Source organism: Macaca fascicularis, chromosome 1, assembly GCF_037993035.2.
Source record: "Macaca fascicularis isolate 582-1 chromosome 1, T2T-MFA8v1.1".
Taxonomy (NCBI): Eukaryota; Metazoa; Chordata; class Mammalia; order Primates; family Cercopithecidae; genus Macaca; species Macaca fascicularis.
Window position 1 is genome coordinate 61956382 of NC_088375.1, and position 23087 is coordinate 61979468.

At 53.7% G+C, this 23087-nt stretch overlaps 1 protein-coding gene across 12 annotated transcripts; it reads right to left on the bottom strand.

The window, feature by feature from the left end:
- Window positions 1-1184: 1184 nt before the first annotated feature.
- Window positions 1185-21985, bottom strand: ETNK2 (ethanolamine kinase 2). 12 transcript variants are annotated; one of them, XM_005540525.4, is made up of 8 exons: window positions 21420-21985; window positions 19535-19794; window positions 16461-16583; window positions 11182-11324; window positions 9925-10008; window positions 6834-6979; window positions 4285-4358; window positions 1185-2375 (listed from the first exon to the last, which is right to left on the bottom strand). In XM_005540525.4, exons 1-8 carry the CDS (start codon window positions 21675-21677, stop codon window positions 2303-2305), a joined length of 1161 nt encoding a protein of 386 aa, XP_005540582.2. In that variant the 5' UTR covers window positions 21678-21985; the 3' UTR covers window positions 1185-2302. The 12 variants fall into 12 exon arrangements, with proteins under 12 accessions (XP_005540582.2, XP_005540581.3, XP_065396279.1 ...); XM_005540524.4 differs by having other exon boundaries at window positions 4285-4464; XM_065540207.1 differs by lacking the exon at window positions 19535-19794.
- Window positions 21986-23087: the final 1102 nt, after the last annotated feature.

Consider the following 23087-nt stretch of genomic DNA (forward strand, 5'->3'; position numbering starts at 1 on the left):
GCCACCACACCAGCTCACTCCGCCGGAGGGCTGGGGGAATGAGAATACCTTCTTAGAGGCAGCAGTGGGATGATGGCTGCTGTTAATTCCTTCCCATGCAGATGGTGGCCAGGGCCTTAGGGGCACAGGATAATACTTGGGGGGGGCTCTGTCCCAGCCATTCCCTACTCACCAGTACGACACTTGTCTCCAGCGCAACAGCATCAAGGCCCAGGAGACTGGAAACAAAGCTGGCTTCACAGTGTTAATTCTGCCCTCAATTCCAGAGGTGGCTCGGAGAGGAACAAGGAGCGGGGACACTGCTGTTTAGTCCAGACAGGTCGTGGCTGTGACCACCTGACCCCACGGGTGACCCCCAGGGGGCCCCTACTTGACCAGCCTTGGCACCATCCCTATGTCTGGGCACCTCTTTCGCCCATGTCCCCCCCACTGGTAACCCCCAAGGCTGCTGCCCATAGAAGGCCTGGCTATGCTGGATCACCATGACCTTGAAGGTGCCAGCTCCAGTGGTTGCCATGGCACCAGGGTGCTTTTTGCAGGCAAAAGCCAAACAACCAGAGTCCACCTGGCAGGCTGCTGCTGCTGTTGCCTCTGCTGCCCCTAAGGGCACTGGGCACTTACTGGCAGGGGGGCAGTCCTGGAGCAGCTGCTGCCTGGTGCACAGCCTGGGAAGTACAGCCGGAGTGACTGGGCTGCTAAGAGGGGTGCCTCCTTCTCATCTTTGAGTTTCTGCTCTTCCTTCCCTCTGGCCTTCTGAGAAAGTGACGGATTGGTTCCAGAAATCACTCCTGCCTGTTCTCAGGCAGAGCAGCCCCTTCCCACCCCACCGACAGCTGGGAGCCAGAGATGACCCAGAAAGATGTCCTGAGCACTTCTTTTTAGGATGTCACTGGTTCATGTCCCGAGTCAGCCAAAGTCCTTGTAATCCACAGCCTAGTTCCCTCTAAGCAGCGCTTTACCAGGTTTGACTGGTAGGTTCTACCAAGAGAGTCAAAGGCAGAGACGCTGAGTGAGAGAAATAGGGGCCCTGCCCAGAGCCTTCGGAGCTAGGTGCACAGGAGGATGTGTGCAGGTGGCTACCTTGACTTCAGCATGAAGCCCAGGTGGACATCAGGAGGGGTTACAGCACCCCTCAGCCCCCATGCAGGGGTCAGTTCCTCACCATTGTCACTCAGACACAGCAGTCCGGAAATGAGCATTTTAATGCAGAAAACCATGATAATTTACAAATGAATCACTTTCTGGGCCAGAGCCAGGAAGGCCCCAGGAGCTGTGAGGGCAGAAAGGAGGTGGAGGCTGTTGAGTGTCCGGGCAACCAGCTGAGTCAGCACCTTTCTGATGGGATCCTGCCCAGGCTCTCCCACGCTGGACCCTGGGGGGCCCTGGCCCCCACCCCATCCTCTTGGCTCCCACTAGGCATTCCCAGATAGGAAGACCTTGGGTCAGCTTCAGGACATAAAGTAGAGCTGGAGACACATCCCTGGAAGAAGGGCCTGAGGGCCAGAGAGGGAACAAGGCAGGAGACTGCTGGTTCTGGTTTTGGCCACCTCACCCTTGGCCACGTCCCCTCTGACCAAGCCACAGCACGAAGCAGAGCCAGGCTCTGGAGGTCCAGGGCCTCACCACTCCCTCTCCTGTCCCCTCAGCAGGGGGACAAAACAGAAGCACAGGAGAGCACGTTGGGGAGCATGTTTCCTCGGGGTGAGGTTTGATTGGATCTGGTTTGGGGAAGGTGAGGGGTCTCAGATGAGGTGGCTGCTGGGGAAGATGTCATGCTCAATTCTTGGCCCCCACCCGTCACCAAGATATGTACATCCATGTGTCAGAGTTGGTGTGATGCTGGTTTGGAGCTCAGCACCTCCCACGTGGGGCATGCAGGGGGAGACGGACTGGAGGCTCAGGGCACTGGAGGTAGAAAGGAGCCCTCCCCGCCTCCTTCCCCAGGCCAGGAAGGGGTAAACACACATATAAGGCAGCCCCAATTCCAGCAGGGCCTGAGGCTGGGAATGATGTGATTCCCAGGGGTGGTTATGGTCCAGGACCTGGCTGCAGGCACTTCCTCCCAAGCCTGGTGGGGTGAAGGGGACCCCCAGAAGGGGGTCCTATCAGCCCCTCCAGACAGGAGAATGAGGTCTTCAGTGGCAACCACTGGGGGCTGGCGGCAGGGACAGAGCCTTCTCCCTGGACACCCACCTGTCCCCTCTCCCACCTTGTCGAAGGGTGTGGACCCCAGAGCGCAGAATTGAGCTCTGGGGAACAGGTCTGGCCAGACGGATGGGTAGGGGAGGGATGGGGTGGCTGGTCACTTTGGCATCTCCAAGGCTGACACTTGAGGCTTCACCTTGAAGTACTGGTTGAATCGGATCACTGCGTACCTGGGGGAAGACAGAAGGAAGCTGGGTGTGAGGAAGAAAGCCAGGTGGGCCCTGCTGGGGGTGCTCACATCATAAAGTTTCTCAGTGGCTCTAGGCCTATCTAAGTCTGAGCAGATCAACCCCAACCCAGACTGGTTAGTATTATTATTTCTTTTGCTTCTTTTTAAATGTTTAATATTTATTTGTTTTGAGACAGGGTCTGGCTCTGTCACCCAGGCTGGAGTGCAATGGCATGATCTTGGCTCACTGCAAACTCTGCCTCCCGGGCTCTGATGATCCTTCCACTTAGCCTCCAGAATAACTGGGATTACAGGTGCACGCCACCACACCTGGCTAATTTTTGTATTTTTTGTAGAGATGGGGTTTCACCATGTTGCCCAGGCTGATCTCGAACTCCTGAGCTCAAGCAATCCGCCCGCCATGGCCTCCCAAAGTACTGGGAATACAGGCATGAGCCACTGCGCCCAGCCTATTTTTTTTTTTTTTTATTGCAACTACATTTTTTTTTCTTTTTAGATCAGACTAGAGAAACCCTTCCACAAACATGCTTGTTTGGAGTTTTGGTTTTACAGTTCTTATATACATATTGCTGTGCAAATGAATATCTACAACTTTTTCCTTCTGGACAACCGAAACCAGACCTATTAAGCGATACTCTCCATTGCTCCCTCTCCCCACCCCCTGGCAACAATTCTGGTTTCTATGGATTTGACTGCTTTAGTTATCTCTTATAGAACCATATTTGTCTTTTCATGACTGGCTTATTTAGCATAATGTCCTCAAGATTCATCCATGTTGTAGCAAGTGACACGATTTCCTTCGTTTTTAAGGCTGAGTAATATTCTATCGTATGTATAGACCGTATTTTATTCATTCATTCATCTGTTGGCAGACATCCGGGTTGCTTCCATCTCTTGGCTACTGTGCCAAGAATAATGTTGCTGTGAACATAGGTATATAAATATTTCTCTGAGAGTTTGCTTTCAATTATTTTGGCTACCCACCCAGAAATGAGATTGCTGGATCATACGGTTCTTATATTTTTATTTTTGAGGAACCACCCTACTGTTTTCCATAGTAGCTCACCATTTTACATTCCCACCAATGGTGCAGAAAGGTTTCAATTCCTGCACATCCTTACCAACAATTATTATCTTCTGTTTTTTAATAGCAGCCATCCTAATGGGTGTGAGGCGACATCTCACTATGCTTTTCATTTGCATTTCTCTAATAGTTGTGAACACTTTGAAACCAGGCTAGTGATTCCCTTTCAGCTGAAGGTGGGTGAGAAGGAGAAGGGCAAGGCCCTGGACCAGAATGGAGAAATGATTCCTGGCCCTTAGGGACATAGGAACCTCACAGGACAGGGACTCCCTGAATCATCAATACACAAGCAGCAGCTAGCTACAGTCCCTATATATCACTAGGAGCCACTGAAGGAGTAGCTGGGTCTGTCGCCCAACCAGAAGGCAGCATGGCAAACACTTAACCACTGCATGGCTTCAGCAAGTCACTTCTGCGCTCTGGACCTCTGTCCTCTCTGCTGTTAAAACGAGGTAGGATCTGCGATTGTTCAGACTGATTTTCAACGATTGCATCTACCACCAGGCTCCGTGGATAGGTGCGCTGGCAGCAGGGCAGGGAGTGGAGTAGGCAGCAGGATTTGGTGGGGACTAGCAGACCTCCTGTGAGGAACAGGGAGGATGTGACACTTCTCTTTTCAGAGTGGTACTTTCCTGGCATCCCCTGGGGATAGCGGCCCCACTGGAAATGAGCTAGAACGGGGGCAAGTCAGCAGAGCAAGGGAGCGGACTCTGGGCATTCTGCCTGGGCTGTACTTTGCCCACACCCTGGGCTCAACCAAGGCTCTCCCTTTTCTCCACGCCCCCCCATCACCCCCTGCACTCACCTGAGGAAATCAAAGTGGATGGTGGAGTACTGGTTCTGGATGAGGGCCCAGAGAGCCCAGAAGAAGTGAGACGCCTGGAAACAGACCAGAGAGGGTCAGCCTGGCAATCTCCCCATGCCTGTTTCCAACTCTACAGCGCTGGAGGGATGCAGTCATTGTGGAAGACACACAGCTAGGACCCTGGAAGAGATGTGGTGGGGTCTCCCTAGCACAAGCTGGGGAAATTCTGGAGGCCAAGTCACTGCACAGCATTGGGAGCCTCCACTCCTTCTAGAGAAAGGGGGGCAGAGCCAGTTCTACCAAGGCCCGAATGTTTACCAACCCTAAGGCAGGTAGTCAGTAGTGAGGAATTCTGGGGGGTTCCCACAACCTAAGCAGGACCCACACTCCACCTCTGGTCTCTTCCCTACCCAGGGAGATCTCTTGGAGTCTTCAAGGCCAAGGTATCCAGGCCGAGATGAACCCCTAAGCCAGAGCTTATGCCTAATGGCCAGTGGGGACTGGTGCTCTTCAGGAAGGTGCAGGGAAGGAAGAGTGATGGGCAGCAGTGCCCTGGCCACATGTCTGCTGGAAGATCCCTATACTAACCTCCTCCACGCCTTTTCCTCTCTTCTACTGGGAGGCTGGTTAGGTTGGAAAATGAACCTAGATATGGAAACAAGAATCCCCCAAGTCTGGGCATTTGCTAAGCATCAAACTGTGCTTTCCTTGTGGCTAGAGGTACCCACCAGGCCCAGGTCACCTCAGGCTCAAGAAGCCAGGGATTGGGTGGGAGGAGGGTGAGGATCAAAAAACTACCTGTCACACTATGCTTATTACCTGGGTGATGGAACAATCTGTACACCAAACCCCGGTGACAGGCAGGTTACCTATATAGCAAACCTGCATGTGGACCTCTGAATCTAAAATAAAATCAAGCCAGGGAGCTGTGGTTCCTGTCTACCCCTGAACAAACACTAGTGATGCCATCGCTTTCCCATGTGCGTCCCCCAACCCTTGTGGCTCTCCCATCCCATTCCCACCCCATCCCAGAGTCTTCCTCACTCAGGGGTTGGCTACAAAGTACCTCCCTCCACTTTATTTCCTTTCCATTCCTTAAAAGGGGCATAGATAAGCTAGCACATATGAATGATCACTAAAAAACTTAGCAAGAGGAAGGCTTGTTCTTAAGGTCTTAAAGTCTAAAGACTGAGGAGGAAGAACCTAATGTAGACTCAGTGAGGAAAACAGAATAGGGATTCTGAAATTACAGAAAAGTAAAGATTGTATTTAGCTCTCTTCTGTACTGTGAAATTCAAAGCAGCTGCCTTGTCTTCTTATGCACAGCTGACATTAATGCGGCTAGTTAGGAATCCCTGGGCACACACCAGTGGAGACTTGGCATGAACCAGCACCTTGGATAAGGGGCATTCAAAATTGAGAACTGACAGCACAGTCATTTGAGCAGGAAGAGCCTGTCGGGAAAAGTTTACTTAGAGTGCTGAGTCAGTGGAGGTAGTTACAAAGAAGGATTAGAGCTTGACATTCTGTATCTTCTCTAAAGGTTATGGTAGCTCACGCCTATAACCTTAGCTACTCGGAAGGCTGAGGTGGGAGGATCATTTGAGGCCAGGAATTAGAGACCAGCCTGGGCAACATAGCAATACCCTATCTCTACAATAAGTTCAAAGAAATTAGCCAGGCGTGGTGGCACACACCTGTAATCCTAGCTACTCAGGAGGCTGAGGTGGGAGGATCGCTTGAGCCTGGGAGTTTAAGGCAGCAGTGAGCTACGATTGTGTCACTGTGCTCCAGCCTGGATAACAGAGTGGGACCCTATCTCAAAAAAAGTATATATACATATATATATACACACAATATATATGTATGTATGTATGCCGGGCGCAGTGGTTCACTCCTATAATCCCAACACTTTGGGAGGCAGAGGTGGGCTAATCACCTGAGGTCAGGAGTTCAAGACCAGCCTGGCCAACATTGTGAAACCCTTTCTCTACTAAAAATACAAAAAAACTAGCTGGGTGTGGTGGTACATGCCTGTAATCCCAGTTACTTGGGAGGCTGAGCGCAGGAGAATGGCTTGAACCTGAGAGGCAGAGGTTGCAGTGAGCCGAGATAGTGCCATTGCTCTCCAGCCTGGTCAACAAGAGTGAGACTCTGCCTTAAAAAAAAAAAAAAAAAAAAAAAAAGAGTATATATATGGATGAATTTAACTGCAACATGAAGGGCTGAGGTTAGACAGTAGAAAGAACTACTTATTCAAACAAGGGAATTGCTAACATAGGACGCTAGGATATTTCTTGGAAGTATTTCTCTAGAAAGGAGAGAGCCTAGACTTGGTGGGGCTTGGGGAGCAGGGAACAGGGCATCAAGTGTTAAGGGCTGCCTAAGACAGCTCTTACCAGGCTTCACCTCTAGGGTGGGGTCAGGGGCTGGGGATGGGTGTCCCCAGGCTCTCACCTGACCTTGGGCTCTGGGTAGGAGGCTAGTTGGGTCACCAGTCCCTCCTGCTGATTCCTTTCCTGTGCCAGCCCTAGTCACAAGGCACTCACCAGGGCAAACTTGTTGACTTGCACGTAGAGCCTTTCCACCTCCCTGGGGGTCACGGCCATCCCCTTTTGTGCCTGCAGGTAGTAGCGCAGCCACTGCAGCTGGGTCTCCCGCGCCGGGTACAGGCAGTAATCCACCTCATTCACGCCTGATGGGGAGGCAGGCCAGACACAAGTTGCTTGGAGATGAGCCCACCTAGGGTCTCCTCAAGCTCGGTAGGTGTTCCCTTCTCCCCTCAAACTCCCATCTCCTTTGACCTGTGGGGCTGTGCCTAAAGAGGCGGCCCTGAGAAGGCAGCTTCTTTGAGTATGAAACTCAGCTAGTGTGGGGTCTACCCCATCCCAGCTAGGAGCACTGCTTCTGTGGGATTGAGGAAAGCAGAGAGAGAGAGGCAGACTAGTTAAGGGGCAAGACACTGTCTTGGGAGTGACGGGAACCCCTCAAGACAGCACCACTGTCTCTCCCAACCCCTGCACAAAAATGACCATGTGCAGGAGGCCCTCAGTGAAAAGCACTGGATCAGCATTACTAGCCCTAGGTCTTATGCTAACCTTGTTAGCCTTAGGGGGAACCCTTTCCTATCACTGGCCGAAATTTCTTCATTTATCAAATGAAGGGACTTCATGTAGGGATATCAAATATGGCTTCCTGGTGTTAAGAGGCTATTTAAAAACATCACCTGGAGAGCACCCCCACCCCAGTCCAGTTCCCTAGATGGCTCTGATGTGTAGCCAGGCTGGGAACCCATGGATCGGATGGCTCTGGTTCCTTCCAGCCCCGCCATAGCCCTCCAGCTGCCAGCCCAGTACCACCAGCTCATCCCGGGCATGGTGGAAGAAACCACAGCTTCAAAGCTGGTACAGAAAGAAGTGGTTTAAGACAGGAGGACCAGGACTGGGCCACCTTCTCCAGGGTTCCCTCCTTCCTCTTCTTCTTGTCCTTCTCAAGCTTCCTTTATATCCCTGGAGAAACATATGCAGTCTCCTGAGGCTCCAGGAGTGTGGCTAGAAAAGAATCTCCTGGAACAGATGTAGAAACGGAGGCCCAGAGAGGAGAAGAAATGTACCCAAGGTCATATGGTGGTTAGAGGCAGAGTGAGGGCTGGAACTCCATCTCCCAATGCCCAGAACTGTGTCTTCCTCACTCCTGCGCAGCCATGAGGCTCCTCTCCCCAGGTCGGGATCTCCCCAGCTCTCTCCCTTCCCCCAGGCTAGGTTCTTCCTCCTCCATTCTCAACTTGGGAGCAGGCTGCAATCTACCCCTTTGGAGAAATTCCAGTTGGACTTTGCTCTGTGCCGTGGGCGAGGAGGACTTAAAATGCTTAAGAATTATCCCTTGTGGAAAGGCCAGTGAGCCTGGCAGCCAAGAATTCCCAGACCCAGGGCCCTGCCAGTGCCAGCCTCTGCTCCATGCCACACCCCGAGGCTCAGCTGCTCTGCCCAGCTGAGGCTCCATCGCCCTGGGGGTTCCTAGGGGTACTCTCAGGTACAATCATTGCTCGACAGATTGATCACCTGGGGTTCCAGAAGGAACACAATTGGCCTGATGGGGCTGGACAGTGGCTCTCCAGTTGGCCTGGGCATGCCTCTCCTATCCTGAGCCACAGGGCCTCACCCCATCATGGGAACACCTCACCGTGCTAGTCTGGGGACAGCTCTCCAGCCCCAGTGTCCAGCTCTGTCCCATGTGAGTTGCCTCCTCGGTCCCATCTAATTAACCCTCAAGCTGGAAAATCCTGCCCTGCTTCCTCTACACAGATGGTTCCATTGTGCATACTCTGCCTTTATAGAGCACCTGCCCACCCCTAGGAATCACCCCCCATCCTGCCTCTCCCATCCCCACTCCTGGAAAGCTTCCCAGTCTAATCACAGCAGCAAACGCCAATACAATGCCTAGTATGTGTCACACATATGTGTGTGTGTGTGTCTCATATCAACACTATGAGGTGGGTACTATCATCATCTCCATTTTATAGGGGCACAGAGAGGGTAAATAAACTGCCCAAGGGTCACACAGCCAATAAGCAGCAAAGCCAGAAACTGAACTTAGGGAGTCAAATTACATAGCACATACTTAGATTCTACTTAGATGATTCTCATCAGGCCACCAGGCAAACAGCTACTTGTAGCTTGTTCTGCTCCTTGTCTGCATGTAAGGCCCCCATGTACAATTGTACTGGGCATAAAGGAGCTTGGACAAAGGAGTGGAGGCTGAAGTCATCCTGTGCTGTGCTGGCCAAGCTGCAGCAATCGTCTAAGCTGTGTCGACCTGGAGGAAGGGGTCTTTTTCTAATTCATGTACCAAGCTGAGTATCTTCAGGATCCTACAGAGGTCACATTTTCCTAATTTGTACCAAAGTGCCATATGGGCTAGGAGAGGTCTGCTCTGTGTATGTGAGTCCTGCTTCCCCCAATGAGACTTGGAACTCTCTAAGAGCAGGCTGTGCCTTAACCCCTGAAGCTGTGATATTTTGGAGGACAAGAGCTATCTAGCCTCCACCCTCCCCATACCCTGGCCCTGGTCCCCACCCTAAAGAGGGTGCTTTGAACATTGGTCAAATCTAGTCCTGTATTGCCTAATGACAGGGATACCTTCTGAGAAATGCACCATCGGGTGATTTTGTGTGATCATCAGAGTGTACTTACACAAACCTAGATGGGACAGCCTACTACACACCTAGGCTGCATGGTATTGCTCCTGGGCTACAAACCTGTACAGCATGTTACTGTACTGAATACTGTAGGTAACTGTAACACAATGCTAAGTATTTATGTATCTAAACTTATCCAAACATAGAAAAGGTACAGTAAAAATATGGTACCTATGCGGGTGCCTCTAGTCCCAGCTACATGGGAGGCTGAGGCAGGAGATCGGTGTGAACCTGGGGGGCAGAGCTTGCAGTGAGCTGAGATCACGCCACTGCACTCCAGCCTTCAGCCTGGGCGACAGAGCAAGACTCCGTCTCAAAAAAAAAAAAAATGGTATCTATTACCGTAAATATACAGTAATCTCATAGGACCACCATCTATATGCGGTCCGTCATTGACTGAAACACCACTACAAAGCACATGACTGTAGTAATGCCCCTCTCACCTGCAAACTCGTTGAAATGGTTGCCAATGTCAAAAGCTTGGTAGTTGTAGCCAGCATATTCATAGTCAATGAACCGCACGTGACCTATGAAGTAGAGGAGAGTCGATGAGAGTTGGCCCAGGAGATCTGGCAACAGAGCCTGGTCAAGCTTCTGCAGACCTCTGGGATGCACCCACTGAGTGATGCCAGCCTTTGCAGCAACCCTGCCCAACCCCATCACTGCAGCAGTCTTCTAAGCTACTTCTTTCCATCCATCCATCCATCTGCCCTTCCTAGTTCCCAGTGTCCCTCTCACACAGCTGGATCTTCAGGCTCTCCTCATCTAAAGACAGCTGTCCTCGGCATGGCTAAGGATCAGGAATAAAGCTAAGTATTAATATCCCCTGGGGTGATGCTCTCATCAGCAACACCAGGAGGTGTTCGTTCTCTCTCTCTCTTTCTTGGTACAGATTTTTTTTGTTTGTTTTTGTCTTTTTGTTTTGAGACAGAGTCTCGCTCTGTCGCCCAGGCTAGAGTACGGTGGCTTGATCTCAGCTCACTCCAACCTGTGCCTCCCTGGTTCAAGCGATTCTTCTGCCTCAGCCTCCTGAGTAACTGGGATTACAGGCGCATGCCACGATGCCTGGCTAATTTTTGTGTTTTTAGTAGAGACGGGGAGGGTTTCACCATGTTGGCCAGGCTGGTCTTGAACTCCTGAACTTGTGATCTCGACCTCCCAAAGTGCTGGGATTACAGGCATGAGCCACCGCGCCTGGCCAGATTTTTTTTTTTTTTTTTTTTTTTTAATAGGTTCTTGCTCTGTTGCCCAGGCTGGAGTATAGTGGCTCCATCATGGCTCACAGCAACCTCCGCCTCCCAGGCTCAAGTGATCCTCCTGCCTCAGCCTCCCAAGGAGCTAGGACTATAGGCATGTACCACCAAACCAGGAAAAGTTTTGTGTATTTTTTTTTGTAGAGACAGGGTCTCACCACACTGCCTGGGCTGGTCTTGAATTCCTGGGCTTAAGCAATTCACATGCCTTGGCCTCCCAAAGTGCTAGGATTATAGGCATGAGCCACTGTGCCTGGCCCTTGGCGCAGACTTTTCAAAGTAGGAATTTTTTATTTCCTTTCCCCCTTCCCTCCTACAAATTAACTTAAGACCTAAATCCAGGTCTCCTTTTGCTTGTCCAAGTGCCAGCCAGAGGAACAGATCCATGAAGCCAGCTAACCAACCAACCAAAGCCCTGCTACTGCCCCAGGGCCAGAAAAGCCATACCTTTGATGCTGTCATAGATGATATTCTTGCAGAGCAGATCATTGTGACAAAACACCACAGGGGACTCCAGCTGGGACAGATGCTCCTTCAGCCAGGCCAGCTCCTGTTCCAACACCTCTACCTTAGGGACATCTGCAGAAAGGCTGGGCAGTTGCAAAAAAAAGGTAGCCAGTGAAGGGAGGGCTGATAGACAGGCAGGTGCTTGGCCTCAAGAGCCCTGAGTTTGAGCCTCATCACTCCCTCTGTCTTACTGCAGGGGGGGCCTTGGAAAAAAGGCCAATCTCTTAGACCCTCACTTTTGTCATCTGTAAAATGGCACTGAGGTGTCCTGCCCTTCTGACTCCTCTGGTTACACTAGGAAGCTGATAAAGGCATGGGCATAAAAGCATGAGGCAGGGCATAAAGTCACTGACTAAGGGCATCCCTGCTACTTTGTGAAATGGACAGGAGGGTAAGGAAAGAGACACAGGGAAAGGACAAGGCAGGTGAGAATGAGGGTCCAGACTCGGGGATTCCAGACTAAGAACAAGGAGCAGTGGGGAGAGATGCAAAACAGACCTGCTCTTGGGATGCTGGGAAAACTCCCCAGGAGGAAGTGCAGCTCCCTAAGTCGAGCTGAGTCCCACAAAGATCCTCCCCGGCAGGAAGAGTAGTGCCCTGGCAGGGAGCTGGAGCAACGGAGCTCTCTTGAGGAGGCAGAGGTATATCCTGGTGTCCCCCCTCTCACCCCAGCAGCCGACCATGTCACAGGTAGAAAGGACCAGAGAGACGGTCTGGTCTAACCTCTCATTTCACAAACAGACCATTGGCTCACATGAGAAAGCAAACCAAGAGCTTCTTTAGCTCACTCCTACACTGTCAAAGGAACATTAAAGCCTTCAATGAGAGCATGCTTGCTTTGTGGCTACCCAGTGACTCGTCCCTTCTACTTTGAGTTATGAGTAAGTGTTCCCTTGTCCCAGACCCCTGCCAGACCATGCAAGTGCAACTTGGGGGCAATGAACAAAGATGCATGGGTCCACCTCTCCTCCTGCCCCACCCCCATCCCATGCACTCAGCAGCCATTTCTGCTGAAAGAAACACATGTTGAGGAATGAAGAAATCAGCCAATCAATCAAGTTATCAGAGGCCATGTGGAAGTCTGATGAGGGTCCACTGTGCCTGCATGCTCTGAACTTTGGTCCCCAGGAGGCACACAGGTCTGTGTACACTGAAAAGGCCAAACACCACAGTCCTTAAAAACCTAGAACCACCAATGGGCAGAGGGGAGGAGGCTGGGCTTTTATCTCCATTCCTGTGTCACCTGTTTGTGTTTCTCTGTCCAGGGTAGCAAGACCACATAGAGGAGGACGGCCCTCTCTCACCTTCCCACAGGACAGACCGATCACTCCCTCACCCAGCCCAGGGACCAGAACATGAGGAAGCATATTCAGCCACTGAGGCACTCCTCTGTCCCCTCCGGAGAAGGAAGAGAGCACAGGGTCCCTTTCAGGCTTTGAGAAGGTCAAAGCTCAAGATCTGAGGTCATCTAGTCCAGCCCCATGGGGAAACTGAGGCTCAAGGGAGGAAAGAGACTTCCTCTCAGCCTCCAGATACCTCTTGCGCTGCTGGATCCTTTACTTCATCTAGGGAAAGTAGTCCTCAGCCCCTCCAAGGATCCAAATCTAATGGAGTCTCCTAATTGTGAGGGCTGTGCACTCTCTCTGAAGGCCTGGGTGCCCCTCAGAGGCTCTGCAAAGGCCCCTCTGAGTCCAGGGAGTCTGCTGGGAGGGATGATATGGGGGAGGCCTCCCCCATGCTTCCTGGAGTTTATCTGTGCTGACAGGTCTGCGTAAGATGTGTTTCAGTCCTGGCTCTCCTTAAGAAGCTACCTTTTAAGATTCCTTTTATATTTTTTTCTTGGACTGAGACCATCAAAAGAGAAGAATTAGGAGGGTTCCTTTGGTTTGCTCAGGTCCTGGCCTGAAAAACATGGCTCTGACATCCAGGATGCCTGCTGCTCTATCCCTGACCTCAGTCTGAACCCCACCCTGCCCACCCCAAGGCCATGCAGATGGTTACTGTGGGAACAATCCTGGCCTTCTATCTCCCCGGGGCCTCCCTCACTGCTCTGCTTCCCTCCCTGAGCACTTGAAACATCGCCAGCTTCGCTACCTTCAGTCTGGCCACCACGGGGCTCTTTCAAGGCGTAATTGGCAGAAGAATAACCACCACCGCATCCCAGAAACACTGCCCAGGAAAAACTGCTCCTCCTGCTCCTCTGCCCCAGGGCCAGCAGGAAGGGGAGGAGGGGGCTGGAGGTCTCTGCAGGGAAGCCTTGGGGTTCCTCCTGATATCAGGACTTCTGCCTGGCCAGTCTCTACTCTGCTGTCAAGATCTGGACAGGCAAGAGTACTTTCTCCCCACAGGGCTCTTTCTAGGCATTTGAGCTTACTGGCTTATCCCTTTGCCCTCCCACCAACCAACCCACCGGTATCTCCTCGTGATGCCCGACCCAGTTATCCGCCCCACGTTCTCCCAGCCACTCTGGACACATCCGTGTCCGACAATGAGGCTACCGAATCTATTTCCACAAGTCTCCGACACATCCTATTCTCCATCCGCCACCTCAAGTTGCCCTAGGGCAATATTCCTCAATCCCTTGCCTCTATCACTTGCCTCAGAATCACCTGGGGTGCCTATCAAAATGTGGCTTCCTGGCAGGGCACAGTGGCTTACACCTGTAATCTCAGCACTTTAAGAGGCTGTGGCAGGTGGATCACTTGAGGCCAGGAGTTCAAGACCAGCCTGGCCAACATGGCGAAACTTTGTCTCTACTACAAACACAAAAATTAGCAGGGCATGATGGCGGGCACCGGTAATCCCAGCTACTTGGGAGGCTGAGGCAGAAGAATCAGTTGAGCCTGGGAAACAGAGGTTGTGGTGAGCCGAGATCATCCCACTGCACTCCAGCCTGGGCGACAGAGCAAAAAAAAAAAAAAAAAAAAAAAAAAAAAAAAAAAAAAGCCGTTTCCTAGGGTGCAAATGCAAGACCTCTCAATCGATCTCCAAAGTTGGGCACTTCAGGGGAATCTTATGCTCAAAGTTTGGGAATCCTAGTCCTAGATCTTGTCCACTTAATTACATCACTCCCAACTGGTCTCCCTACCTCAAATCCACCCTCCCCCACCAATCTGTCTCTCATGATGCTAGAGGACTTTCTTCCTAAAGCCCAGTCCTGGTCAGGTTACTGGCCTGAATCTCTGACGCAAACATCTTCATGACTTCCCACTACTTGCTAAATTAAATCTTGGCTACTTAGCCTGACATTTAAGGCCCCTTACCACCTAGCTCCAACTCTGTAGTTCACCCCTGCCCCTAGACCCTTCCCAGGTCCTCCCAAAGATCTGCTCCAGCCAACTTCATCTACTCGTCACTCAGGAGCAAACCCTGCTCCAGCCATCTCCTCCAGTTGGAGTAGCCTCCCTGCTCATTTCTGCCATGCCAACTCTGCCAAGACAACTTTCCCTGGTTCTCCCACTCCCAGCATACCCAGCATACATTACACACCCTGCCTTATTTTGCAGCTGTGTATGGGCATGTCCTGTGTACCTAGATGGCTCTTAAGCTCTTTGAGGGCAGGGCCAGTGTCACATTCATTTTTAAATTGTTTTAAATTCCAGTCAATCAATGTCTGTGAAATGAAGGATCGAATAATTCAGGGTTATTAGGCAATGCCTGGAGCTCCAGGTGCTTATCTCGTCTAAATGATTGCTCATCATTGTTCTGCTTTTGGGCACTCAGGCAGCTTAGAGCATGGATCATCCCCTAAAGAGGCTCAAAGAAGTTAAGCAACTTGGTTTGTCCAAGGTTCAAAGGTGTGACAAGAGCAAAGAGATTGGGCCAGCTCTTCTCCCAGGATTACTCCCTCCCAATAAGGTTACCCCCAAGGTCACACAGTGACAGCACAGTCAAAGGAAGCTGCAGTATCAAGGATTATGTCTGAGCACCAGAAGCCTGGCTCTAGTTGCTAAGCTGCCACTGATCAGCGACCTTGGGCAGGTCCCATCCCCTCCCTGGGCCTCGGCTTTCCATCTGTCAAATAAGAGCTGTGGGCTGAAGGGTTGGAAGTACCTGTTCTCTATGAACTGTTCTAGCCCTAAGGGAAAAGGAGGTCCTTGTCCCAGAAAGAATATTTGACATACAAGGTCTGAACATGGTCAAAGAGAGGGCAGGCCTGGGCCACCTTGGACAAATAGTCCCAAAGCAGTGCTAGATAAGCATGGCTGGGATGATGCAGATAAAGTCATGCATGCGTGTGACAGAGACATACTCAAAATGGGGATAGAGTTAATTATTATTGGAAGAGAGAAGACACACCCTTCACCTCAAACCTCTTCTGCACCCTACTCCCATGAACATTTGGAAGACGGGTGATGGCCAAGCCCAGCAGGGAGCGTGAAGGAAGCAGAGACTCACTACTGCCTTTTTTTTGGAGGAAGGAAGGCAAGACACCACGCTTTCCTCCAGGCCTCCATCCTTTCCTCGGCAGTCAGGGTGTGCTGGGGAGTCAGGTGTCTAAAGGCTCGGAGGACTCTCAGGTTGCTGGTCAGAGTGCTTCAGGGAAAACTCAGGGAACTCTGTCTTATCGGGGAAGGGCAATGTCAGGATGGGTGGACTATCTCCTTTCCTGTGAAGAGCAGTGAGGGAAGCAGCAAGCTGTCAGTCTGAGCAAGGTGGGGGCAGGGTCCCCTAAGGCACATGGGGACAAGAGGGGTCTTGGGAAGTAGCAGGAACCTTGATGTCTCCAAGGGCTTGTCAGCTGATGAGTTGAGTTCTTCTGACTGTTGCTAAGCTCAGTCCCACCTCATTCTGAGGGCCCTGCCCTGCTCATGGTTCAGAAGGCAGGGCAGGTGGAAAGAGCCCTGGGCTGGGAAACAGAAGCCCTGCCTTTCACAAGTCCCATAACACTGGGCCAAGCTCAGTCTCTGAGCTTCAGCATCCTCTAAGTAAAATGGGGAAATGTTGTCCCCAACCCTGGTCCCTGCCACAAGCACAGAGTGAAGGAGAAATGAGCACATGGGTATAAAACTGCTCATCTAAGCTCCTTAGTCAGCGGGCCCAACTCTGCTTGGAGACAGAGGCTTAGCAACTAGGACTGAAGGGACTGCAGGAGAAACTCCCCAGCCTCCTCCCCGGGACCTGAGCCCTTAAACCTCCTAGCAGGGTGGGCTGGAGCCAAAAGGATGGGGAAGGGAGATCATATTAAGGCAGCCTTGGACCCTCCCAGATCTTTGTACCTGGGGTTGATCTCGTTCTTCACAAGCGTGAAATAATTGTACATCTTGTGCCAGAGGGTGGGCTTGGGCAGGCTGCCGTTGGCGTGGATAGTATGAATCTTTGCCATTTCTAAGGCGATTAACCTACAGCAGGGAACAGGAAGAGTAGAGCATCAGTGCTGGGACATTGCCTTCCCCACTCATCCCCTGCTGGCCAGATAGGGGCCCTCGAGGCCCACCAGGGCACTAGCCAGAAGGTCAAGGATGGGACGATTGCAAGTCCCTTAGGAGCACAGGTCCTGCAGAAGGAAGGTCTCAGCACAAGGGAGGAAAATGAATTAAGACCTTAGTCTGGCAGCTCCCTTTCCGGTGCCAGGCTGGGGCTGCCTCAGGGAGCAGAAGGGCAGAGCAGTGGGGCTGTTGGTCACAGGTCAGTGGCCTTGTTCTACCCCAGTGTACCCATAGCAACTCCTGAGAACAGACGGGCACCTGGGGATGGGGGCGGGGTGGGCCGGGCCCTCCTCTCCCCAGACTCTGATCCATCCTCTCAGGGGACGTGAACATAGGTCACTTTGCACCAAGAGATCAGGGGGTAGTGATGCCAGGCAGGGAAGAAATGCCCGCCTCTTATCAGCCTGGCCAAGGTGGGGAGGGAAACAGGCTGGACCAGGGCAGCCCCTTCCTCTGCTATCGGGAGTTGATGCTGGCGGCTGGGTGCCAAGGACGCAAAACAAGCCAGCGTTCTATTTTCAAGTTCTCCTGTGGACATTATCCAAGGTCTCAGGAGAGGAGTGGTGGTAGGGAAGGTTGCTGGGAGAAGGTGGGGGTGAGTGGAAGACTGACTGGTCAGAGAAGGAGGGCCTTGATAAAGACCCCATCGCCTGAGGCCCTGTGTCCCAGCTAGGCCCTCCCAGTCCTCTGCCAGTCTTCCCTTCTGCTGTCCCACCCCCCAACCGTCTGCTAAGACTCCAACATTCAGCTTCCTTCCAACATACAGCCTCTGCCTGTTGCTCGAATAACAATCACTGGGAAAGACAACAAAGGCATTGGCTGTTTGAAACCTTGTTACCAAGCTGTTCCAGGGACATTCTCTCTCTTGCAAGGCCCCGGGAAGAGGCAGGCCATACCCTATTGGGATAACAGAGCAGTTTTGGGGTTCCTCTGGAAGCCCCCAAGACTCCCACCTCCTAAAGGGTGGGAGACAAGGGGTGTGGCAGCAACCTTGTGGGTGAGAGAGGAAGGCTGTGCTTTCTTTCAAAGGCCAGAGGCCCTGGGGCAGAAGGGAGCCCGCCAGGGTTTGGGCAAGGCAGGGAAAGAGACCTGAGACTCAGGCCTTCCCTTCCCAAAGGAAGATTCGGAACAGAGCATGAACAGAGCGTTTTCTTGAATATCAATAGGTCCGTTGTCTGGAATAGCAATGAAAGTAACCTCAACACTCAGCATTTTCATGCTACAAAGCCTCAGCAGGCCGAGGTTGGGGGTGGGGTTCAAGGGAACATGTAGAGGGTGGCTCCTGGAGGCCTCCCCCACAGACATTCACCTTCACCCAGAGGGATGATGGTCTATCCTGGGAAAACTATCAAGGAAGGGCCTACCTCCTACACCTATCCCAATTTTGGGCTCTACCCCAGGTGCCACGTTCTTCTTATGGAACCTAAATCCACCTTCAATCTTCTTGACAATGGTAATTGTTTGCGTGAGAGGATGAGTGACAGCATCGGATACACAGAGGTGGAGGGATCCTGGGAGTGGTGACGACCTGTTAATATCTGAGCTTATATGCACCAGACTGAGGGAGAGCTGGGGGGAGTGCAGTGGCAGAAGTCAGGACAGGGTCCCTTGTACCCTACTCTGACTTCACATCTCCAGTCTGGGTCCTATTGGAACTGTTCAGCTGGAGCCTGCAAACACCCCTGCATAGGTTTGTATGCCTGTCACACTCTCAAGACATACATACACACACACACACACACACACACACACACACAGCTACAATATACAACTCAAATATCCCGCCTGACCAGCCGCTTATGAGCATGGAGGTGGAAGAGCTCTCAGATCCTCTTCTTCTAAGTCCCTGCAGAAGGCGTGCACAAACAGAGCCAGGTGCATTTGGGGTTAAGTGGGTGGCAGGTGAGGAAGCAAAGAAGCTTCTTGCTCTACACCCAGGTGGGCTTGTTTCCCCTCAGTATGCAAGGCCTCCTTCCCCTTGGATTAGCCTGGGCAGATGCCAAGGCTCCTAGGCAGACCCCCGTGCCACTGTCCCAGTGTCAGAAGTAAACCCCAGCCTGCCTCGGGCCTCATTCAAGCCTCGGTGCCCTCCATGTGGCTCATGGCATTGGAGGGAGGCAGGAGGACACTCCTTGCCATCCTTATTTTGGCACAGAGGAGAGGGAGATGCTAGGGGTCCTTCTTTGGTCCTCCCCCTTTCCAGTCTCCATAGCATTCCCAGGGCTTGAAGGAAAAGTCCAGTTCCTGGGCCCTACACATCCAAGCATTTACTGGGAGGGGCTCCCCAGGAGCCACAGATTCTTGTGAGCCTTTGAAAGGAGGCCTTGACAGTTCCCCAAACCTGGGTTCCCACTTCGTCAGGGAACCCGGAAGGAGCTCAGACTGGCAGAAGAGATAGCATCTCCCTGGGCAGGTAAAACCATGCGTACCCTGGATAGGGCCCATTTTCCTTGACAAACAGAGACAGAGGTAGAAAACCCTGAGTGCCCTGGGGATCTGGCTCACATTTCGTTTCTAAGGCTCTGAGATGTTTCCAGGTCAGACTTGGAGTGGGCAGAGATTTGAGGCATGGTGCCAGGAAGCAGATCTCTACCGCACTTAGGGAACCAGGTCCTCTGCTCCCATGTTCATCACAATTCTTCCTTTCCTCCCCCAGAACTCATCCTTCTAGCAGGCACCACTTCAAATCTGTAGAAAGCAACAGCCCCTCTCTGCAGAGCGATGCATATAAACATGCATTTTTTCATGCAATTTCAGGGAACTCACAGCTCTTACAGCTCTCTACCATGGACCCCACATGCCAAGGATTTCCAAGCCCAAGGCCTGAAGAATAGTAGAGACAGAGGCCCTGGCACCCTCCTCACCTGAAAAGCCGGGGCTCACGGATGTGCTCAGGCCCCAGGGCCACACCCTGCATGTACTCATAGCACAGCCCATTCTGGAAGGTGCAGTAGAGTCTGGGGGCACAGCCGTGTGCTCGCAGCAGCTGGAAGTTTCTGACCTCATTCTCCCGGTCCACCAGCAGCTCCGTCCGCTCCCCATACACCCGGACCAGCACGCAGTCCTGCATGTCCTCCTCCACGTAGCAGGCCACCAGCTTGTTGGTGATGCCATCCGTGAAGCGCTAGCATGGGGAGAGGACAGTGCGTGGGTGGGTAGGTGGGGCAGGATCTCTCTGGTCTCTCCCCTGGACTCGGTAGCTCCAGCAGGAGGTGCTCGTTTGAATGCTGAGCACAGCCACCCCAAGCCCCCCCGTGCTTTAGCCCAGTCACTCATGCTCCACTATGTCCCCAACCTTGGGGGTCTCCAGTCTCTATGAGTTCAAGAAAAAAAATGGTAGTGGGTTCAGCTCCCACACACTCCTGGGTCTGCCTCTAGTGAACGGGATTTGGCAATGGAGAAATTTCCACACTACTTGGGAGGTAGAAGCCCCCTCCTACTTCTTACCCTCCATCCCAGTATGGAAAGAAACGACAGGGACCAGAATGTGGCAGGGGAGGGCTGGGAGTTGCCCAGAACACTATGTCCTGACCAGCTGCCTCTCACCTTGTGCCAGGCAGTGGGCTCTGCTCTACCCCTTGCCCCATCCAGTGGTGGAGGTACAAGGAGGGTACTGAGGTTGGCACCCATCCCAGGACTTTAGTGGCCAGAGGTCCTTACCGGAAGAGACAGGAGACAACTGGGCTGCGAGCAAGGTTCTCTGCGCAGCAGGGTGATAAGGAGAAAGGAACCATAGAATTTGTAGAGCACAATGTAACAGAGCTGGGAGGGCCTTAGAGGTCATCTGAACCAATTCTAGGTAGGGAAACTGAGGCAGGAGAGGGGAGGGACTGGCAGATGGCACGTTAGGTCAGTGCTGGAATTAACCTCAGGCCTGCTTGATGTCTTGACAGTCTTATACCAAACTGGGCCTTTCCTTTTGAAAACGCTACTCCCTCCCCCAGGGCGGGTTCTGTCAGCCTCCACACTTGGTTTAGAACCTCCCCACAACTTTGCCCCCACCCCCCCCAGAATGCCCATCTGCATGGAGCCGCTACCATTCCAGCAAAAGCTACAAGCGCCCCACTCGGCACCTTCCTCCACAGGCAGCCCACAGCGGGGCTGGAGGTAGTCGGCTGGGGAGTTAGCCTAAGGCTCAGTAAGTGGCTCTGCCCACAGGTATGTCCCGGGACCTGTGTCCAGCTGGGGCTGGGGAAGATGGCCTGTGTGGGGGTGCTGAGCCTGAGCCTGAGCCTGCAGCGATGGTGAGGAGCTGAGTGCTAGCTGGAATTCCACAGGGTGGCTCCTGGGAAACACAGGGGTAGCTCAGAGCCTGGAGGATTTGCTCCCACCGTGGGGTGGAGAAGGGGCAGCAGTGCACGGGGTATAGCTGTGGGGGGGTCTCTTAAAAGTTCCCGCTTCCTCAGGTTTCAGAGCTGGCTGGGTACGCGCTTCTGGGCAGTGAGGGGCACCAGCACGCAGCGACGGGGGTGCGGCCCGCACACCCAGCATGCCGACAGTGGGCAGGTGGCCACCCGGCGTGCCTAAGAGCCCCAGGAGGAGGGGGGCGTGTGCAGGGCCGAGGGAGGTGTGAGCCTAGTTTTGCTTAGGGACGAAATAAATCCGTACACAACCACGTTCCAAACCTTTCTTGCGCAGCAGCCGCTCACCCCTGGGACCAACACCCGGAAGGATGCGAGGACGGGGTCCCCGCATCCCCCTGGCAGCCCTGGCAGGACCCCATCCTCGGCCCCGCGCCCACTCCGCTACCTTGGTCCGAACTTGCTCGGGTTTCCAACGCGGCCGCAGCTCCTGAATGAGGCGCAGGGCCCCGGGAAGGATGTCGTCCGGGTCCACGGAAATGCCGAAGTACGCGACGGCGGCGGCCCTCGGGGGGCCCGGCGGCTCCCGGCAGCCGGCGCTGGCCGCCGCCTTCTCCTCCATGCCCCATGAGCACTGCGGGCAAGGCGTGTGCCTCCTCAGGTGAAAGGACGCTCGCGGCTGAGGGGCCGAAGGGGGCACAGCCATTCCCAGCAGCCCCACCCCCTCGGAGCCGCGGCGGACGCTAGCCCCGGCGGGGGGGCCCGGCGAGGGAGTGGGAGTGGTAGAGGAGGGGCCAGGGGAAGTCCATGACTCAGGCGCGAGCTGCCCGCTTCGATCGCCGGCTCGCGGCCCGCCGCCCACCGCCGACCCCGGAGCGCTGCGGCCCGCCGCGATTGTGACATCACGGGCGGCAGCCCGCGGGAACGCCCCCGGCCCGCCCCCGCCCCGGCCCGAGGGCCGCTGGGGAGCGCAGCCAGCCACCGCCGGCAGCTGCGGCCGCCGCTACCTGGAGCGCTGGATGGGGGCGACGCCCCCCTGGGGGCCGGTGACGCCGGGGGTGGGGCCTCTGCTGGCTCCGCCCCGCTCGGGTCCCCGCCGGGGCTGGCTTCCCGGCCTCCGAGGCCGCGACACTCCAGCTCTCTCCCGGTAGCCTAGGGCGGAGGCGGGGGAGGGCTCGTCCCGCGCCCCCATCTCATCCTGGAATAGAGAGATCCGCTGCTCCCACGACGTCAACTTGGCTCGCCCCTCTGTGCCCCTGCTCTCTGTCTCTCAGTCCCCGGACCCCGGGAAATGGCTCTGCAGGGGCGGCCCCTGCTACATCTCAAAGGTCCTTCCCTGCAGAGAGCCTCCACCCACCACCCAGGCAACCTCCCATCCCCGACAGAAACACAGCCCTTGGAGAGGGAACATTGGGTGATAGCATTGGGGTGAGAGTGTGCCAGTCCAGCAGACTGCGCTGTCCCCTGGCAGGCCACTGAACAGCCAGGGCGTTGGAGTGTTTGGGCATTTCCTGGGCAGGAATTGGGGCAAGGCTGAGTTAAAGCCTCCGTCCCATCCAGAGCATGTGAATGGGGCCAGGTAGTAGGCAAGTGGGTGTCCCCGAGCCCAGTGCTTTGCTGGGCATTTGGGGTGTGAAGTGGACAGACCCTGCGTGTGTCCTGGGGAGGAGAGCTAAAGGCCTAGCACAGCTGCAGGGCCAAAGCAGGGCGTGGTGATGGCTGGGGGTTGAGAAGTAGGGGGAAGGGGTGACAAGGTGTCCCAGGGCAGAGTTGCTGCAGGGAGGAGACATGGAGAGAGGCGAGGCCGGCTCAGGGGCAAGTCCCTCTACTAGCCAGATTCTCCTTTGGTCATTCTCTGCCACCTCCTGAGCAGGGCTCTGTTGGCTGCCAGCCCTGTTTGCTGTAGTGAGGCCTCAGGGATCTCAGTAGTCACTGTCTCTCACTGCCCCACCCAGAAAAGCACCTTCAGAGAATGGGCCCTTTCCTATTTTCCCAGTTATCCCTTTGGCCTATCCCAGAACCTGTTGACTACGAGGCTCCTATGCTTATTGCTGTCCAGAATCCAGCTGTGCCTAGCAGAACTTCTGCAGTGATGAAAATGTTCTATATCTGCTGT